We start from the raw sequence: 14,815 nt of genomic DNA, 5'->3' as shown, positions 1-14,815 counted from the left end.
AAAGCTTTCTGAGCTGGATCTCTTCAGATAGTTGACCTAAGCACTGTCTTTAAAAGGAGCAATGATTGTTCTGCAGCCCCCAAGTAACACCTGGCTTGTAACCTGCACATTTAGGAAACTGAGAAGGAAGAAACTCAGTCCTGCTTTATCATTGCCGTGTTCTCTACTTTAGATGGCCCCTGGCTGCTCAGACCTAACCTTGGTGGTAACCCTGGACATTGCCTCTGTCCCAACCAATCTGTCATATGCCCTTCCTTTTCTAACTAAAAATAATGTGTCTCTTGCCATCTCAGCTGCTTCTACTCAAGGATGGCCCACTGCCATCAGACTGTTGTAGCAGCCTACGTGGATGTCATTCAACACCTATCCCTCTCTCACGTCTATAAGACACTCAGTACGCTTTCAAACTGTAAAGCAGATCTGGGTGTGTGGCACACACACATAATCACCATATTCAGGAAGCCGAGGCAGGAGGATCAAAAGTTTGAGACCAGCAACTTAGAGACATGCTGTTTCAAAAGAGAAACCCCTTGGCCTGTCATGTCATCCCCCTGTTGAAGTGCTTTTGGGCTTCCCCTAGCATACAGTACTTTCCCAGCCTGTCTCTGCACTTCCTCTTGGGCCATTTCCTTCTCTAGTCCCGCCTCTACACTTCCTCTTGCTTAAATTAGTCTACTTCAAGTAAATACCTAAGGAAGATCTGGGTTGTTCCCTTTTACCAATTGTCATTTTTAGAAGAAAGCTGCTTGCTCTCTGACTACCTATGGATACATTCCCTAGGGCTCATCTTAGGTATATATATATGTGTGTGTGTGTGTATATATATATATATATATATATATATATATATATATATATATATATATGTACATATGTTTTTGTTTTGATTTATTGAAAATGTAAATAGCTTTAAAATGTCTAGGATCACTGTCTTTTGCCCATCATTCTATTCATGCATCCAGTAGATCACTTTTGAGAATCCTCCATACCCTCTCATTCATCAGGACACTGGAGATAGAGCATTGGGTAAAAGGAAGTGCTCATCCTTACAGAGCTTATACTGTAAGGAAGGAAACAGGCCCAAGAAATAGGTCAGAAGATCACGCCAGTGCTGGCTGAGAAAGATAACACAAGCAGAGCAGGCACGGTGGGGACTGCAGGTCTTCTTGCTGTCACACTGGAGGTTAGGGAAGCCTTTACTAAGGTGACATTTGAGCAAAACCCTGAAAAGTGTGAGGGGATGACCTTTATAGATAGCCAGGAGGAGAGAGTGCAGCCAGGACCATGTTCCTCACAGTGGCAAATACCTAGGAGGTTAGCATTGATGCAGTTGAGTGAGCAAGTCAAGCATGTCACAAGACATAAGGTGAGAGGGGTGAGGAGCCAAACCATGAGGGTCTTCAGAAGCTCCTGAGCAAAAAGAGGAGTCATTGGAGATCTTTGAGCAGAGGAATAACAAAGTCTGACATTTTAAAAGGTTCTTTCTAGCAGGGGCTGGAGAGATGGCTCAGAGGTTAAGAACACTTCCAGAAGTCCTGAGTTCAATTCCCAGCAACCACATGATGGCTCCCAACCATCTGTAATGAGATCAGGCAAACATGCAGACAGAGCACTGTATACATAATAAATAAATAAATAAATCTTTTTAAAAAACAAAAAAAGAAAAAGAAAAAGATTCTTTCTGGCTCCAGCAGCGCAGTGGACCAGGCAAGCTGCTCAGGAAACCCACAGAGAGATGATAACATCGTTAGAGATGGTGAACGCCATGCTCTGAATTGTGAAGAAAGAGAAGCATCCTCACAAATGGCACAGTGCCTGGCTCACTGAACAGTCAGCCAGCTGGCTAGAAATGCCAGCTACCAAAGACACAGCTTTAAGCTCTGCTCCTGTTTTCAGCTGACAGTGACCAAATCTCACCTAAGTTGCATGGGATCAAGTGTGTGAAGATCATGGAGTCCCACATGTGCCTCAGAAAGGCTCCAGCCCAAAGCCTGGTTCTTTTCCTGTCCACGTGTGACACGGACATCTCTTGGAAAGACAGTGACCTTTGTTCTTCAAGAAACATTAGTGTTCTCTTGTTAGCCACATCTTCCACAGCAGTATTGTCGGAAGTTCCCACTTTTTAGAACTATTCACCTGAAATCACAATGATTGTCTTGAAATTGGACATGGTGAATCATTAACAGCCACGTGCTCCAGGAAGATTAGACCTTTTTTTCATATGTATTACCTAATTGAACCCAGAAGTCATCTCTGTGAGCATCTGCTCTGTGTTGCTGCACCTCTTCCTCATCCCTGCACACCCTGTGGGATTGTACCGGCAGTTAGTGAGAGCCCAGACTTCATCCTGGGTGTTCTGGCTTAATGGCAGGTGTCTCCCCTTTGTATTTCAAAGGGGCCATACTACTGTTGAACACTGTAGACATATTCAAGACCTAAACTGTTCGAAGCTTGTCCTGACTCCTCCTTTCTGTTCCCCTTCAAACATTTATTTCACACACACATACACACACACACACACACACACACACACACACACACACACAGGCCAAACATTCTAGCATTTGAAGCACACCACTAGATGCTAGAAGGTAAAGGCCAAGGGGAACGTCCCTGCGCTTCCATGCAGCCTGCCGTCTGTTGGCAGGAGATGAAGAGAGAGAAAGGAGGTGTGCTTCAGCGACAGCATGGGCAAGGCCCTCTGTTGAGTTTAGTGCTAGAAAGAGCAGGAAAAGAAGGGAGCCAAGGAGAAAGAGCTGTCGTATCTTAGAGTTAGAAAAGAAGAAGGCATATCCATCCTTCATATTCCCACAGGCAGAGAGATGAGTACTAACAATTCAGAGTTGCTTTAGATGGCTTCTAGGAAGGACAAAAATATGGAAATCCTTCTACAAATCTCTTTGTTAACAATCAGCACTGCTATGCTGTGTGATTTTCATTTTCATACAAGAGTCAATACATCAGTCAGTAATTTTGACCCAATTTTTGAAATATTCATTACTTAAGAATTTGTTAGAAAATTTGAAAAAACAATTTTAATTTTTTAATATCTTTAAAACTTTAATCTCAAAGGCATGTACTAAGAGACAAAGTAACCATTGTTTCACTTTTTTTTTTTTTTCCAGAATAATCCCAGATACTTTGAGGATACAGATAAAAGGAGTCTCTAAGAGGTCAGGATAGTAGCCCCAAAGTAGTCAACAACTTCAACACTGATACTTATTTAGTTGTATGAAGTCACCTTCCTGGGTGCAGGGGGGTGAACATATTCACAAAGGTCAGATTCCGCTGCCCCCACCTGTGCAGGGGGGAATATTTTGGGAGTGTCTTCCTTCCTTCGGTGACTGGGAAGTACTTCATTAGCTATCTCAGCCAGAAAGATGAGAGCTTTTTGTTAATGTTCTTGGTTTTATTAGCTGTGCATCAAAGTTTGGGAATTTGTTTTATATTGTATTTTCTTAACCTATGTGAATAAGAAGAGCTAATGAATAAAAGCTTAAGTAAAATACACGAACCTAGTAGAACTGATCCCTCCAGGTCAGGAGTTTGTCACTGGTCAAGAGGGATGTGAGTTCAGTTGGCTAGGCAAGGGGTGCCTTACTGATGACCTTAGTAGTCTCCCGTGAGGCCAAGATGAGTTGCAGGACCACTTGCACAGAGCTGATGACATGAACCGAATTCAGACATGACTGACAGATGCCTCCTCTGGTCAGACATGCCCCTAGTCAGTACTTGGAGAAGAAAGTTTGCCATTTGGCTGTAATTCGATGACAGTTTCTCAGTTAAAGGTTCTTATTCCCTTCTGAGGAGAGCAGCGTTTTGTGCATATGTTCCGTTTACATCTGATCCAGTGGTGCAGGCTTCCCCTTCCCTCTGTGCAGCATGCTTTGGAGCTAACTACTTTGAGTAGTTAAATACACACATGAACACAATGTTTTTAATTGGCTTTCTGGCAGTCTTCTGTCAAGGCTCACTTAAACTCGAGGAGGCTCAACAGAACACTGTCTTACAGGCCTAGAACACCTTCTGGTGCTGTCACTTTTATGGCAACAGAAGGCCTGACCCCTTCCTTTCCTTGCCTAGGGCGTTCCTGTTGCTGTGGCCCTGATGGCTGTGGTCCCAAGTAGTGTAGCTGTATTGCATGTGTGTGCATGTATGCAGGTCTACCCATGTCCAGCTTATGGCTATGCCTAGGGCTTTGTGAAAATGTGTTGATAGCGGTTTGGTTTTTTTTTTTTTTTTTGTCCTTGTATCAGATCAAAATTTTCCAAGTGTGTCACGTCTATTTGTGAATGGTTTTAACACAGTTTAATTTCCCAGAAGAATCAAAGAGATTTCTCTAGGAGGACCCTAAAAGGATTTCATGCAAACCTCTTTTGTCTGTATCCTGAGGCAGCCTCTGACTCTTCCTTGCATAGTAGATGTCTTGATTTTTTTAAAACTCCATTATTTATTAATTATGGAAGTAATCTACTAGCAGAGCCTTCTTAGGAAAGATTCATGGGTGTGGTTAAGAATCCTTACTAGTTGGGGTTGAGGATTTAGCTCAGTGGTAGAGCGCCTGCCTAGCAAGCGCAAGGCCCTGGGTTCGGTCCTCAGCTCTGGGGGAAAAAAAAAAGAATCCTTACTAGCTCTCTCCCGTAATAGAACTCTGAACCCCCTCACAGAGAACGGAACTCTGTAGTAACTATAATAAATATATTCCTTCTGCTACTGAAGACTCTTCTATTTTCCATTTTTCACTGTCAAAAACAGTTCTACCGTGAACATCTCTGTACATGCCTGCCTATCTGAATTTCTTTTCACCTGGTATAACAGACATCCAGGATTTTCTGTTTTATGTGGTTTAAGGAAAGAAACTGGTTATATTTGGGGACAACCTTTCATACTTGCTGTTTTGCCCCCTGCCATATGATTGCACATCCCACAGTGAATCGTATGTCATATCAAATTCTGTTTGACTTCTTCCTAGGATCCGGAAGGTGTGGCAGAGAAGGAAGTGTGCAGTAAAGAATGGGATCCTGACCATCTCTCATGCAACTGTAAGTGTACACAAGACTTTCCCTACCTGTCCTCATGCTTTCTAGCGGCCTCAACTAGAGGCCGAATGAACTGATGTAACAGGCATGAACTTTTGACAATATCTTAGTTAAGGTTACTATTACTGTGATGAAACACCAGGACCAAAAGCATCTTGGGAGGAAAAGGCTTATTTTGCTTATGGTTTCATGTCATAGTTCATCAAAGGAAGTAAAGGCAGGAATTCAAACAAGGCAGAAATCTGGGGGACAGGAGCTGATACAGAGGCCATGGAGGGGTGCTGCTTACCAGCTTGCTCCGCATGGGTTGCTCAGCCTGTTTTGTTATAGAACCCAGGGCTACCAACCCAGGAGTGGCCCCACCCACAATGGGCTGGGCCCTGCCTCATCTCTGACTAATACCCTACAGATCTGCCTACAGCTCGTTCTTATGGAGTCATTTTCTCAGCTGGAATTCTCTCCTCTCAGATGCTCTAGCTTGTATAAGTTGACATAAAATTAGCCAGCACAGATGAAATAGCTCTACTTTGTGAATCTGGACCATGTCATTCAGAATGATCTGTAGCTAGAAGTTTTCCTGTGTCCTGCCTGGTCCTGCGGCCATTCAGACCCAAGTAAACACACAGAAGTTATATCAATTACAAATTGCCAGTCCATGGCCTATGGCTCAATTTTCTTGCTATCTAGCACTTATAACTTAACTCAGCTCATTTCTATTCATCTATATGTCACCACATGTTCCATTGCTTTACCTGTGTGCCATTACATGCTGCTCCCTGGATGGTGGGATGATGTCTCCCCCACCTCTGCCTGTCCTCTTCTCTCTATCTGCTTATATTTCCTGCCTGCCTCTAAGCTGCCTTGTCATAGGCCAATACAGCTTTATTTATTAACCAATCAGAGCAACACATTCATAGCATACAGAAAGACATCCCACAGCAGTGATCCTTCAGAATTATTAGTTTCCCTTGTCCCATGGTGGCCTGCCTGGCTCTGCATCTCTGGCAGAAATGTTTTGGTTTTTGTTTGTTTGTTGTTGTTTTTCCATCTTTCAGCCTACGTCAAGTAGGGCTTGACTTTATAATCTTACTTTGAGGAAAATAGAATTGTTACCCAGAAAAGCCTGTGAATTACAAAGATAATAGAGGATTTTCTTTGCTTGAAAAAGAAGAATTAAAAAAAATAATGCCTGTAAAATCTTCAAACATGTTGCTAGAGTGTATAATAAAACAGGGCATTTCTAGTTTGGCTCTTTTAAACTTAAAAAAAAAAAAAGCTTTTAAATTTTCAAAGAGAATAAAAGCTATAATGGGATGTATATCATATAGGAATGAAAATTACAAAGTATATACCAAGAGTTTTTCAAATATGTATACAACTTAACCCAGTAACTTCTTCTTGGAGGAAAAAAAAAAACTGAGTTAAATTTCAGTAATCGGCTTCGGGGTAGTGACACACGCCTTTAATCCCAGCACTCGGAAGGCAGAGACAGGCAGATTTCTGTGAGTTCAAGGCCAGCCTGGTTTACAGAGCGAGACCCGAGACAGGCACCAAAACTACACAGAGAAACCCTGTCTGGGGGAAAAAAAAACCTCAGTAATCCTGGGTTAAGTGATATCCCTGACAAGCTAAGATATGCAGTCAATTGCAGATAGGATAGTCAAAATGAGGGGTGGGTGAGCACTATGTTTTTAGTTCATTACAGTTGAGAACTAAAAGACATATAACTCCTCTGTAAAATATTAGTTCACTCAATCATCCCCATAGCCCATGGCATGCTCACTTTAATGTCATAGACGAGGAAACTGGGGCACCAAGAGAGCTGTAACTTGACTGTTAACCAGTGCAGGTCTATGGGACTTGGCCCTTCTAGGCTCACTCTGCAGAACCTATTATCTTTATGAGTCTTCACACTGGATACTGGTCCTCCCCGTCTTGCCGTACAGAAGGTTCCTAGCACACTCTTTTAAGATTATCTCATGCATCCTAAAGATTGCTGTCCTTCATGGAATTTAAGCAGTTACATCATCTCTGTCCCTTACCCCTGCAGAATTGTGTGATTTCCCTTAGGCTCCAACCCTCAGACAACCTTGCTCAGTTTTTTAATGTCATGCCCATTGTGACCAGCCAATCCCTCTGCTGCTTGAAATCTTTGGACCAGTTAGTAGTCATTTTGAGGTTGTTTCTAATGTTAAACTTCACTGTCAACATGAGTGGATTTAGAAGCACCTGGAAGACACCTCTGGGCTTATATCTGTGAATGTGTTCCTAGAGAGGTCTGACTGAGGAAGAAATGTCCTCCCTAAGCGTGGGTGGCACCGTCATATAGGCAGGGGTCCCAGAGTGAATGAAAAGAAGGAAATGAGGAAGTCAAGTGAGCCAGTGTGTCTTAGTTAGGGTTTCTGTTGCTGTGAAGAGACGCCATGACTCGGAAGCTCTTACAAAGGAAAACATTTAATTGGGTGGCTTACAGTTCAGAGGTTCAGTTGAGTATCATCATGGTGGGAAGCAAGTGGCCTGGGACAATGGACGTGTCTTGAGCATATATGAGACCTCAAAGCCCACCCACCCCTACAGTGACACACTTCCTCCAACAAGGCCATACCTATTGCAACAAAGCCACACCTCCTAATAGTGCCACTCCCTATGTGCTTATGTAGGCCAATTACATTCAAACTACCACAGTTTCTCTCGCTCTCTCTCTCTCTCTCTCTCTCTCTCTCTCTCTCTCTCTCTCTCTCTGCGTTACACTCCCACTGCCATGCCTCCCTGCCACGATTGACTATTTCTCTTTAACTTAGGAGCCAAAGTAAATCCACTTTCCCCTAAGGTTCTTTGAGTCACATATTCTGTCACAGAAACAAGGAAAGTAGCTGATAATACTGTCCAACTGCTGTTAACCTTTTCAGCCTTCCTTCCGCCATCCTCCATGTGCTGACCTAGGCATCAGAGCTACAGAGGTAGAAAATGAGATCGTTTGGACACACTCCTAGTCCACACACACATTACATATGTATACTAGAGTGCATAATTCTTAGCATTTGTGAAAGGTTGACTTTACACACTCTTCCTGTACCTTCTACCTGAGAGCTCTTCCTGTCCTCACCACCCCAGGAGACACTTGATGAGTTACACAATGGCTTTCCTGTGCTCTGTTTGCTGCTATGGAGGGCCTTCCTAGTGGGAGATTGTGTGGGTGATGAGGGCATCTGTGCGTTGCTTGCTTAGTTATTTGACCTTGGACAATTTGCTAACGATGGAAACTCGGTTCTCTCCCTTTCTCTCTGTTTCCTGCCAAAAGATAGTCCTGTGTCTAAGCCAACTGTTTCCATGTGTTCTAATTAACAACAAATAACACATTGGCCACACTGTTTGGTGGCTAAGAGAATCGATGGTGACATCTGTCAGATTGGATCTGAATCCCAGTTTTCTGTTTACTCTGTGACCTTGAGAAAAGTGTTCAGCTCAAACATATCAGGAGGATGAAAAGAAATAAGGGGTGGGCGTGCTGTGAGGCTAAGAGGCTACTGCTGTTACTGTGGGCTCATGGGTGGCCTTGCTGAAGTCTGCTGACCAGGTGCTCAGGGGAGAAATGAGGGCCGTCCCTCATTCTCAGTCCCTCCCAGCAAGTTGTTACCTTGTTTCCTGCTTTTCTCTCTGTAGTCCAGACATTTCTGTGGCAACTGCACCACATTCCTGCCCCCCCCCCCAGAAAGACCCCATTGATCACACAGGAATTGGGTGAAAACCAAAACCAATAGTTTCCCGGGCAAAATATTCACAGGGGTTCTGCAGAGGTAAGGGACACAGACAGTGCACCTGTTCACCTGGGCTCAAAGAAGAGCCAGCACCTGTCGTGTATGGCCTCACTTAGTCCTCAAGATGCTGCCCACAGGACAGGAACCGTTAGCTTCAGTTCTCACCAGGCAAGAGGTGAGAAGCAGGAAGGTGCCACATTTGCTCATCTTTGGATTCCCAGCAGCTAGCACTGTGGTTTGCATACGGGAAGTGTTGAGTGAATATAGTCAGTGAGCAGTGAATGCATCTTTTTTTTTTTTCCTTTGTATGAAAGTCTTGTTATAGCCCATGTTGACCTACTCAGTTCACAATGCTGTTTGGAGGCTCATTGTTTGCAGCTGAGGGAGATTAAGAATATGGCTTGGTGTAGAGGATTCCTTATTGCTAGAACACACGCAGGAGGCCCACAAAATACTTAAGATGACAAGGAGAGAAGAGCTGCAGCCCCGTGAATCTGGCTGCAATTAAAGGAGCTTCGGCTCCTTTGTGCTTCTTCACCCACCATCACCTGTAACATGTCCTGGCAGTGCTGGGCAAGATGACAGTAAGCATTCCTTAAACTTGGTGGTTACTATCACCTCGGTGATCTGAGGTGGGACTACACCGTCTCCAACCATGGAGCTGGACCTTCTGGGTGAACCCCCTCTCTGACATTGCATCTCCAGTGACAGCTGTTTTGTATAGAGCGGAGCCATTCCTAGTGCCTGGTTCGTCAGTTGTAAAGATTAAGTGAGTTCATTGATTATGAGCAATTAGGACAGGTTGTGGGGCAGGGTTAGTGCTCAGTCAGTGTCAGCTGCTGTCCACAGTGCTCTTGGATCTTCCTACCGTCTTGCTGCCTCCGTGGTGTTAAACTGTAGTTTACAGGAATCCTGTGCCGCTGCTCCCTTGCCTCCTAGGCATACTCTGCAAAGTCAGTTTGAGGCATAGCTTTTTACATACAGAGTTAAATTTCTGCCTGCTGGGGTTGGCAGTAGTTCTGTCCCCTCAGGGCACTTCACTGAAGGAAGAATCGGGTGTCTCTTTCCTGTCCTTGGACTTTGTGCCTCAGTAGACGGTTCCCACAGAGGGCTGTCTTTCTGGCTGGCCTGTCCAGAACTCTAAAGCCAACGTTCCCCAGCCAGGGCTTTACCACATACAATGACAGTACGTGGAGGAAGCACAGAAAGGCCTGCAGGGGGATTGACGCCTTCAGTGCGGTGGATTTAAGAACTTGTTTCTGTGACAGGCCTTTGTGGCTCCCCTCTGCTTCCATTGTCCCCGTTGTCCTTGGAAGAAGAGAATTGATTTCCTTTCTTCCCCACAAATTAGAAAGCAGCACCATAAATTCTAGGAGGACAAACTTGGCTGGTGCCTGTTGGACTCAGGCTAAACCCTAAACAAGCTATAAAACTTGGAAGAGTTTTTTTTTTTTTTTTTTTTGAGCCTTAGCTTTTCAGGTACATAATTTCCTCATTAAAGTGTTCTGTCGACTTTTTTCTGAGCCAGGCACTGGCTCGTTTTAATCATTTTAATCAGTGCACTACAGCATTGATCCACATGTAGTGCCATGATAAGAAGGGTCCCTGTTCTGGAGCTCAGAGGAAACCGAGGACAAGTGCTGTAGAAGCCAACAGGATGCTGTGATAGACAAAGAAGGGGCAGTTACCTCACCTAGTCAGAGCTGAGCAGTCATGCTACAGCCAAGTGAGCGGCCACTTCCACAGAGCGGGAAGCTTACTCCAAAATCCCCAGCCTGGACACCATGTCAAGGAGCTTGCAAAGCTGCTAGGGATAGTTCGCAGGCTTAGGGGGACTCTTGGAACACTGCCACCACTTACAGCTCCTGGATAACAAAAAGAGGCAGCCCTCAAAGTAACTACCTGCTGCTCTTTCGTGACCTACAGCACTTTAACTTCCTATTCATAGTGCTTTCTTGTCCACTTGCATACTTGGTTCTGGGTCTCCCCTGGCACGAGGCGGTGCCTCCCACCACGCTGCACTTGTACCTCCCCTCACCTTTCTCTCTCTTTTCGAGATGTATTTATGTTACGTTCATGAGTGGTTACCTGCATGTGTGTAGTGCACATGTGCCTGGTACCCACAGAGATCAGAAGTGGGTTTTGGATCTCCTTGAACTGGAGTCACAAGTGGTTGTGATCTGGCAAGCATGTCTAGGCCCTCTGCGTGAGCAACGAGTACTCTTGACTGCTAAGCCGTCTCTCCAGCCCCTCCCTTTGTCTTGTAGACAGAAGAGTGGGACTGTTTTGTATGCTCCAATTCAAGATGCACCTGTGCGCCTGGAGGCCCTGGTGTTGAACCGTCTTCACATGGTGGGAAGGAAAGAAGTGGAGGAGTAAACATACTGACAGCATCACTTAGACACTGAAATAAGCAACACTGTTTGCAGGGTCAGGGTTACCATGAAATATCTATGTAGGCCTCTCCACATCGCACGTTTATTGGAGGGCTTCTGGAATTCAAGCTCTGTAAGAAGGGGCTTAGAGAGCTTTCTGCTGACACTCTACAGGATCTTTCTTAATACATCAGCAGAGATCTTTACTGTTTTGAATCCTGATGAAAGTTCTTTCCCTTTACTATTTGAATCTCAAGGTTACATATTAACAGCATCAGTTTAATTTATTTAACACAAAAGACCTTACCACTGGCATTTTAATAATGTCACAAGTGATCAAAGGATGCTGCCGTTGGCCAGAATAAATCCGTTGTCCTCAGTCCTGGCTGCACGTGAGACTGGAGATGACACTTCCCAGATTGACACTCACCCCGAATGGAGACTTACTGAGCGCTTCTGTTCTCCACCAGAGTTAAAGGAGGGGATGATATGGGAATGTACGAATTGCCAGGATACTGGTAAGGTTGGTAAGGTCACTTGTCAACTTCAGTTAGAACATGGCCAGTGTGAAGTCTGGTTATCACCATCACCTTTATTTTAGTGGAGTGCCATTTCAATGAGTAGCGAAGTTAAACCAAAGCAGGGTACTGGCCTCATGTCCTGAATCCTCAGTCTCTGTCGTCTAAGCCTCCCGTCGGCTGCTCTGCTGTCTGCTTGGAGTCCCCCTCCCCCCCCCCCCTCTTTTACCTGCTCTCTATCTTCACATTCATCAGGATTTCACTTCAGTGCTCTACTACTTGCCCTCACACTGCCAAGGCCCCTTCAGTACTGGGCTCCTCTGTAACCTTCATGTGACAGGGTCTGGCATTCTGTTTGAACCACAGTGACTTAGTGGACAGCTCTCCAGAAGTGAGTCCACATTAACAGGGAATCCGAAAGAGACTGTCAGCTATCTGGACACCGTCCGAGTAGCCATGTGGGAAATCACCAGTCATTGTGAACATCATGACTGACCTTCTTTGAGCACCACCAAGGTTTTGATATGATTTGAATCATATGGGGAAGTTTTGTTTCCCTGTATGGCAGTGTTGGGGTGGTGGGTCCTTGTGAAAGTTTGCTTATGATGTGTATTAGTGTAGTTTTTGTAGAACCCCAAGCTGGTTCCTGCAAGAGAGAGTTGTGAAGAACAGAAAAGCTGATCCCTGAGCTACTCTCTGACCTTTCATCTCGCCTTATGTCGCTCTTATGTGTACCCTGACATGATGTCATCTGCCATGGCGTGACTAGCCAGAGAACTGCACCTTCCGACTTTCGGCCTCCAAAAGTGTTGACTAAATAATATTTCCTTTGTAAGGGACCTGCCGTCAGGTGCCTTATTATAGTAATGGCATGGACTAAAATGAGCATTTACAGCATGCTAGACACTTCACATAACTTTTTCCTGTTCCTTTCGTAACACCTTCAAGTACCTATTTTCCCCATTTTAAAGAGAAGATGTCTGGAAGCCACATAATCAATAATTGCTGGATTTGAACCCAAGAAGTTGGATTCAAGAATCTGTGCTGCCTTCCAGTTGTAAGTGGAGCAGTAGACTCTTGTCATACATTGCCCAAGTCCATTGTCACTGTCAAGAGGACATTTCTTTCCCTTTCCTTCTGAGAAAATGAGCTCATGGGGTTTGAGAAACTTGCTCCCGCTTCTAGTCATACAAGTCTGGGCATAGATTCAGTCCAGGTCTGGGGCCTCCCTGTGTCTCAGGAGGGCTTGTCCTTTGGACTGCACACCTTGTACCATATGAGCACGTGTATGAGTTCATTTCTGCATCACTCCAAATGTCCCAGACTGCATGAGTCTCGACGTGCGGCTCCATTGCAGCCGGGTGTTTTTGTAGCCTGTGTCCATTAGTTTTTAGAGGGGGTGGGGCTGAAACTGAAAGATTAAAATGTGAAAGGGGTGCAGATCAAAACCCCACCAAGCCCCCCAGCTTGTAGCCTTGTAATTTTTATAGTGTGCCTTGGAGGTCGGATAGGAACACATCACTCTGTGTGCTTCTAGTGGCATAGGGAAAGCGAGGAGAGTAAACATTGTCACTTGTTACAGTGGCCGAGATCCATGAGCCCAAAGAGACAGAAAGTCCAGGGCTTACAACTTTGAAGTTGTGGAGCAGCTGGTGTCTAAATCAGTTTTCAGCTAATGTTCTGCAGTCTCCATCTGTGACCTTGCAGCAAAATTTGTTGACTTTTGTGCCTCCGTTTCCTCATCAGCCGAGCAGGCAACAGTGTGGCCCACATAGCGTGCTGATTCATTTTTGTCCACTTGACACAGTCTAGTCACTTGAGAAGAGAGAACACAGTTGAGGAACTGCCTCCATCAGATTGGCCTGGAGGAGTGTCTACAGGACAGTTTCTTGATTAATGATTGGTGTGGGAAGGCCGAGACCACTTTGGGCAATGCCACCCCTGGGCAGGTGTCCTGACTTTCATAAGAAGGCAAGCTGAGCGAGACATGAAAAGCCAGTAAGCAGCGTTTCTCTGTGGTTCCTGCCTCTGCTCCTGCTTGAGTTCCTGCCCTGACCTCCCTAGTGATGAGCTCTGATCAGGAAGTATAAGCTAAATGAACAGATTCCTCTTCAGATGTTTTTAGTGACAGTGTTTACCACAGCCCCAGGGAGCAAACTAGGACATGTGGAGTGGCTGTTAACAGTTCAGTGAATACATTTATGTAAAACTCTGCTGGCACAGGACACCACACTCTTGACATGAAGATATCCTTAACCTGCAGCCTGCCTTTGCCTTGGTGTGTGAGGGTAGCAGGAACCTAGCAGACATCCTGGACTCAGCCACTCCTTGCCCACTCTGTGGATATAAAGTAGTGAGAGTCTCCTTTAAAAGTAATAATAATAATAACCATAGCTCAAGTGTTTCATCATCAAATTAATACATTTCATACAAATATTATGAGTGGAAGGTGTGGGGTTTTATAAATTGATGGGCAAGAAGACATGGATTGAAATGGCTACTGTAGTTACATAGGAAATGTTAATATAAATTTTTTTCTTACTAGGCAGTTGTGATGGCACACACCTTTAACCCCAGTACTTAGGAAGCAGAGGCAGGTGATCTCTGAGTTTGAGGCCAGCCTTGGCTACAGAGTGAGTTGCAGGACAGTCAGGACTACACAGAGAAACCCTGTCTCAAAAAATCTTAAGAAGAAGAAGAAAAAGGAAGACAGAAAATGTCTCCTTTAAGTATTTCTTCTTAACATATCCCCCTGTCCAATGGAAATTAGCCCAATGGTTGGGAAAGTTAGGACCTCCAGAGTCGGCAAGTGCAGAATGAGGAACTGTTAGCCAGTTTTTCCTCCCTGGTGTGGGAAGAACCACTGAAGGGATGGGGCTTGGTTGTGACCACAGTGACTGTTCAGGATCTGAAACATGTTAAGAAAGGTGGCATTTCTCAGCAGATGGACTGCAGGATGTGAAGGGGAAATGAAAGAGCTGGCTCTTGAAGGGCAGAAAGAACCAGAAAAGGAGAAGCACTAGGGATGGTTGGCAAGCTTTCCGAGTCTGACCTTGACCGGGAGGCAGTGTAGTAAGTGGGAGAAGATGGGGTCTGCGCGCTGCTTTGTGTCTTTCTGTAAAAGC

The 14,815-nt window shown here is 44.9% G+C and overlaps 1 protein-coding gene across 10 annotated transcripts in view; it reads left to right on the top strand.

Moving 5' to 3' along the window:
* Window positions 1–14,815, top strand: part of Asap1 (ArfGAP with SH3 domain, ankyrin repeat and PH domain 1) — a 309,763-nt gene that overhangs the window by 234,751 nt on the left and 60,197 nt on the right. For all 10 annotated transcript variants that reach the window (XM_036207548.1, XM_036207547.1, XM_036207546.1 and 7 more), the window contains one exon: window positions 4,973–5,042. In XM_036207548.1, the coding sequence (XP_036063441.1) occupies window positions 4,973–5,042 (70 nt within the window). The remainder of the gene's footprint in view (window positions 1–4,972; window positions 5,043–14,815) is intronic.

This window comes from Onychomys torridus, chromosome 16, assembly GCF_903995425.1.
Source record: "Onychomys torridus chromosome 16, mOncTor1.1, whole genome shotgun sequence".
Lineage (NCBI taxonomy): Eukaryota > Metazoa > Chordata > Mammalia > Rodentia > Cricetidae > Onychomys > Onychomys torridus.
The sequence above is the reverse complement of the archived record's forward strand: the minus strand, read 5'-3'. Positions and strand labels throughout refer to the sequence as shown.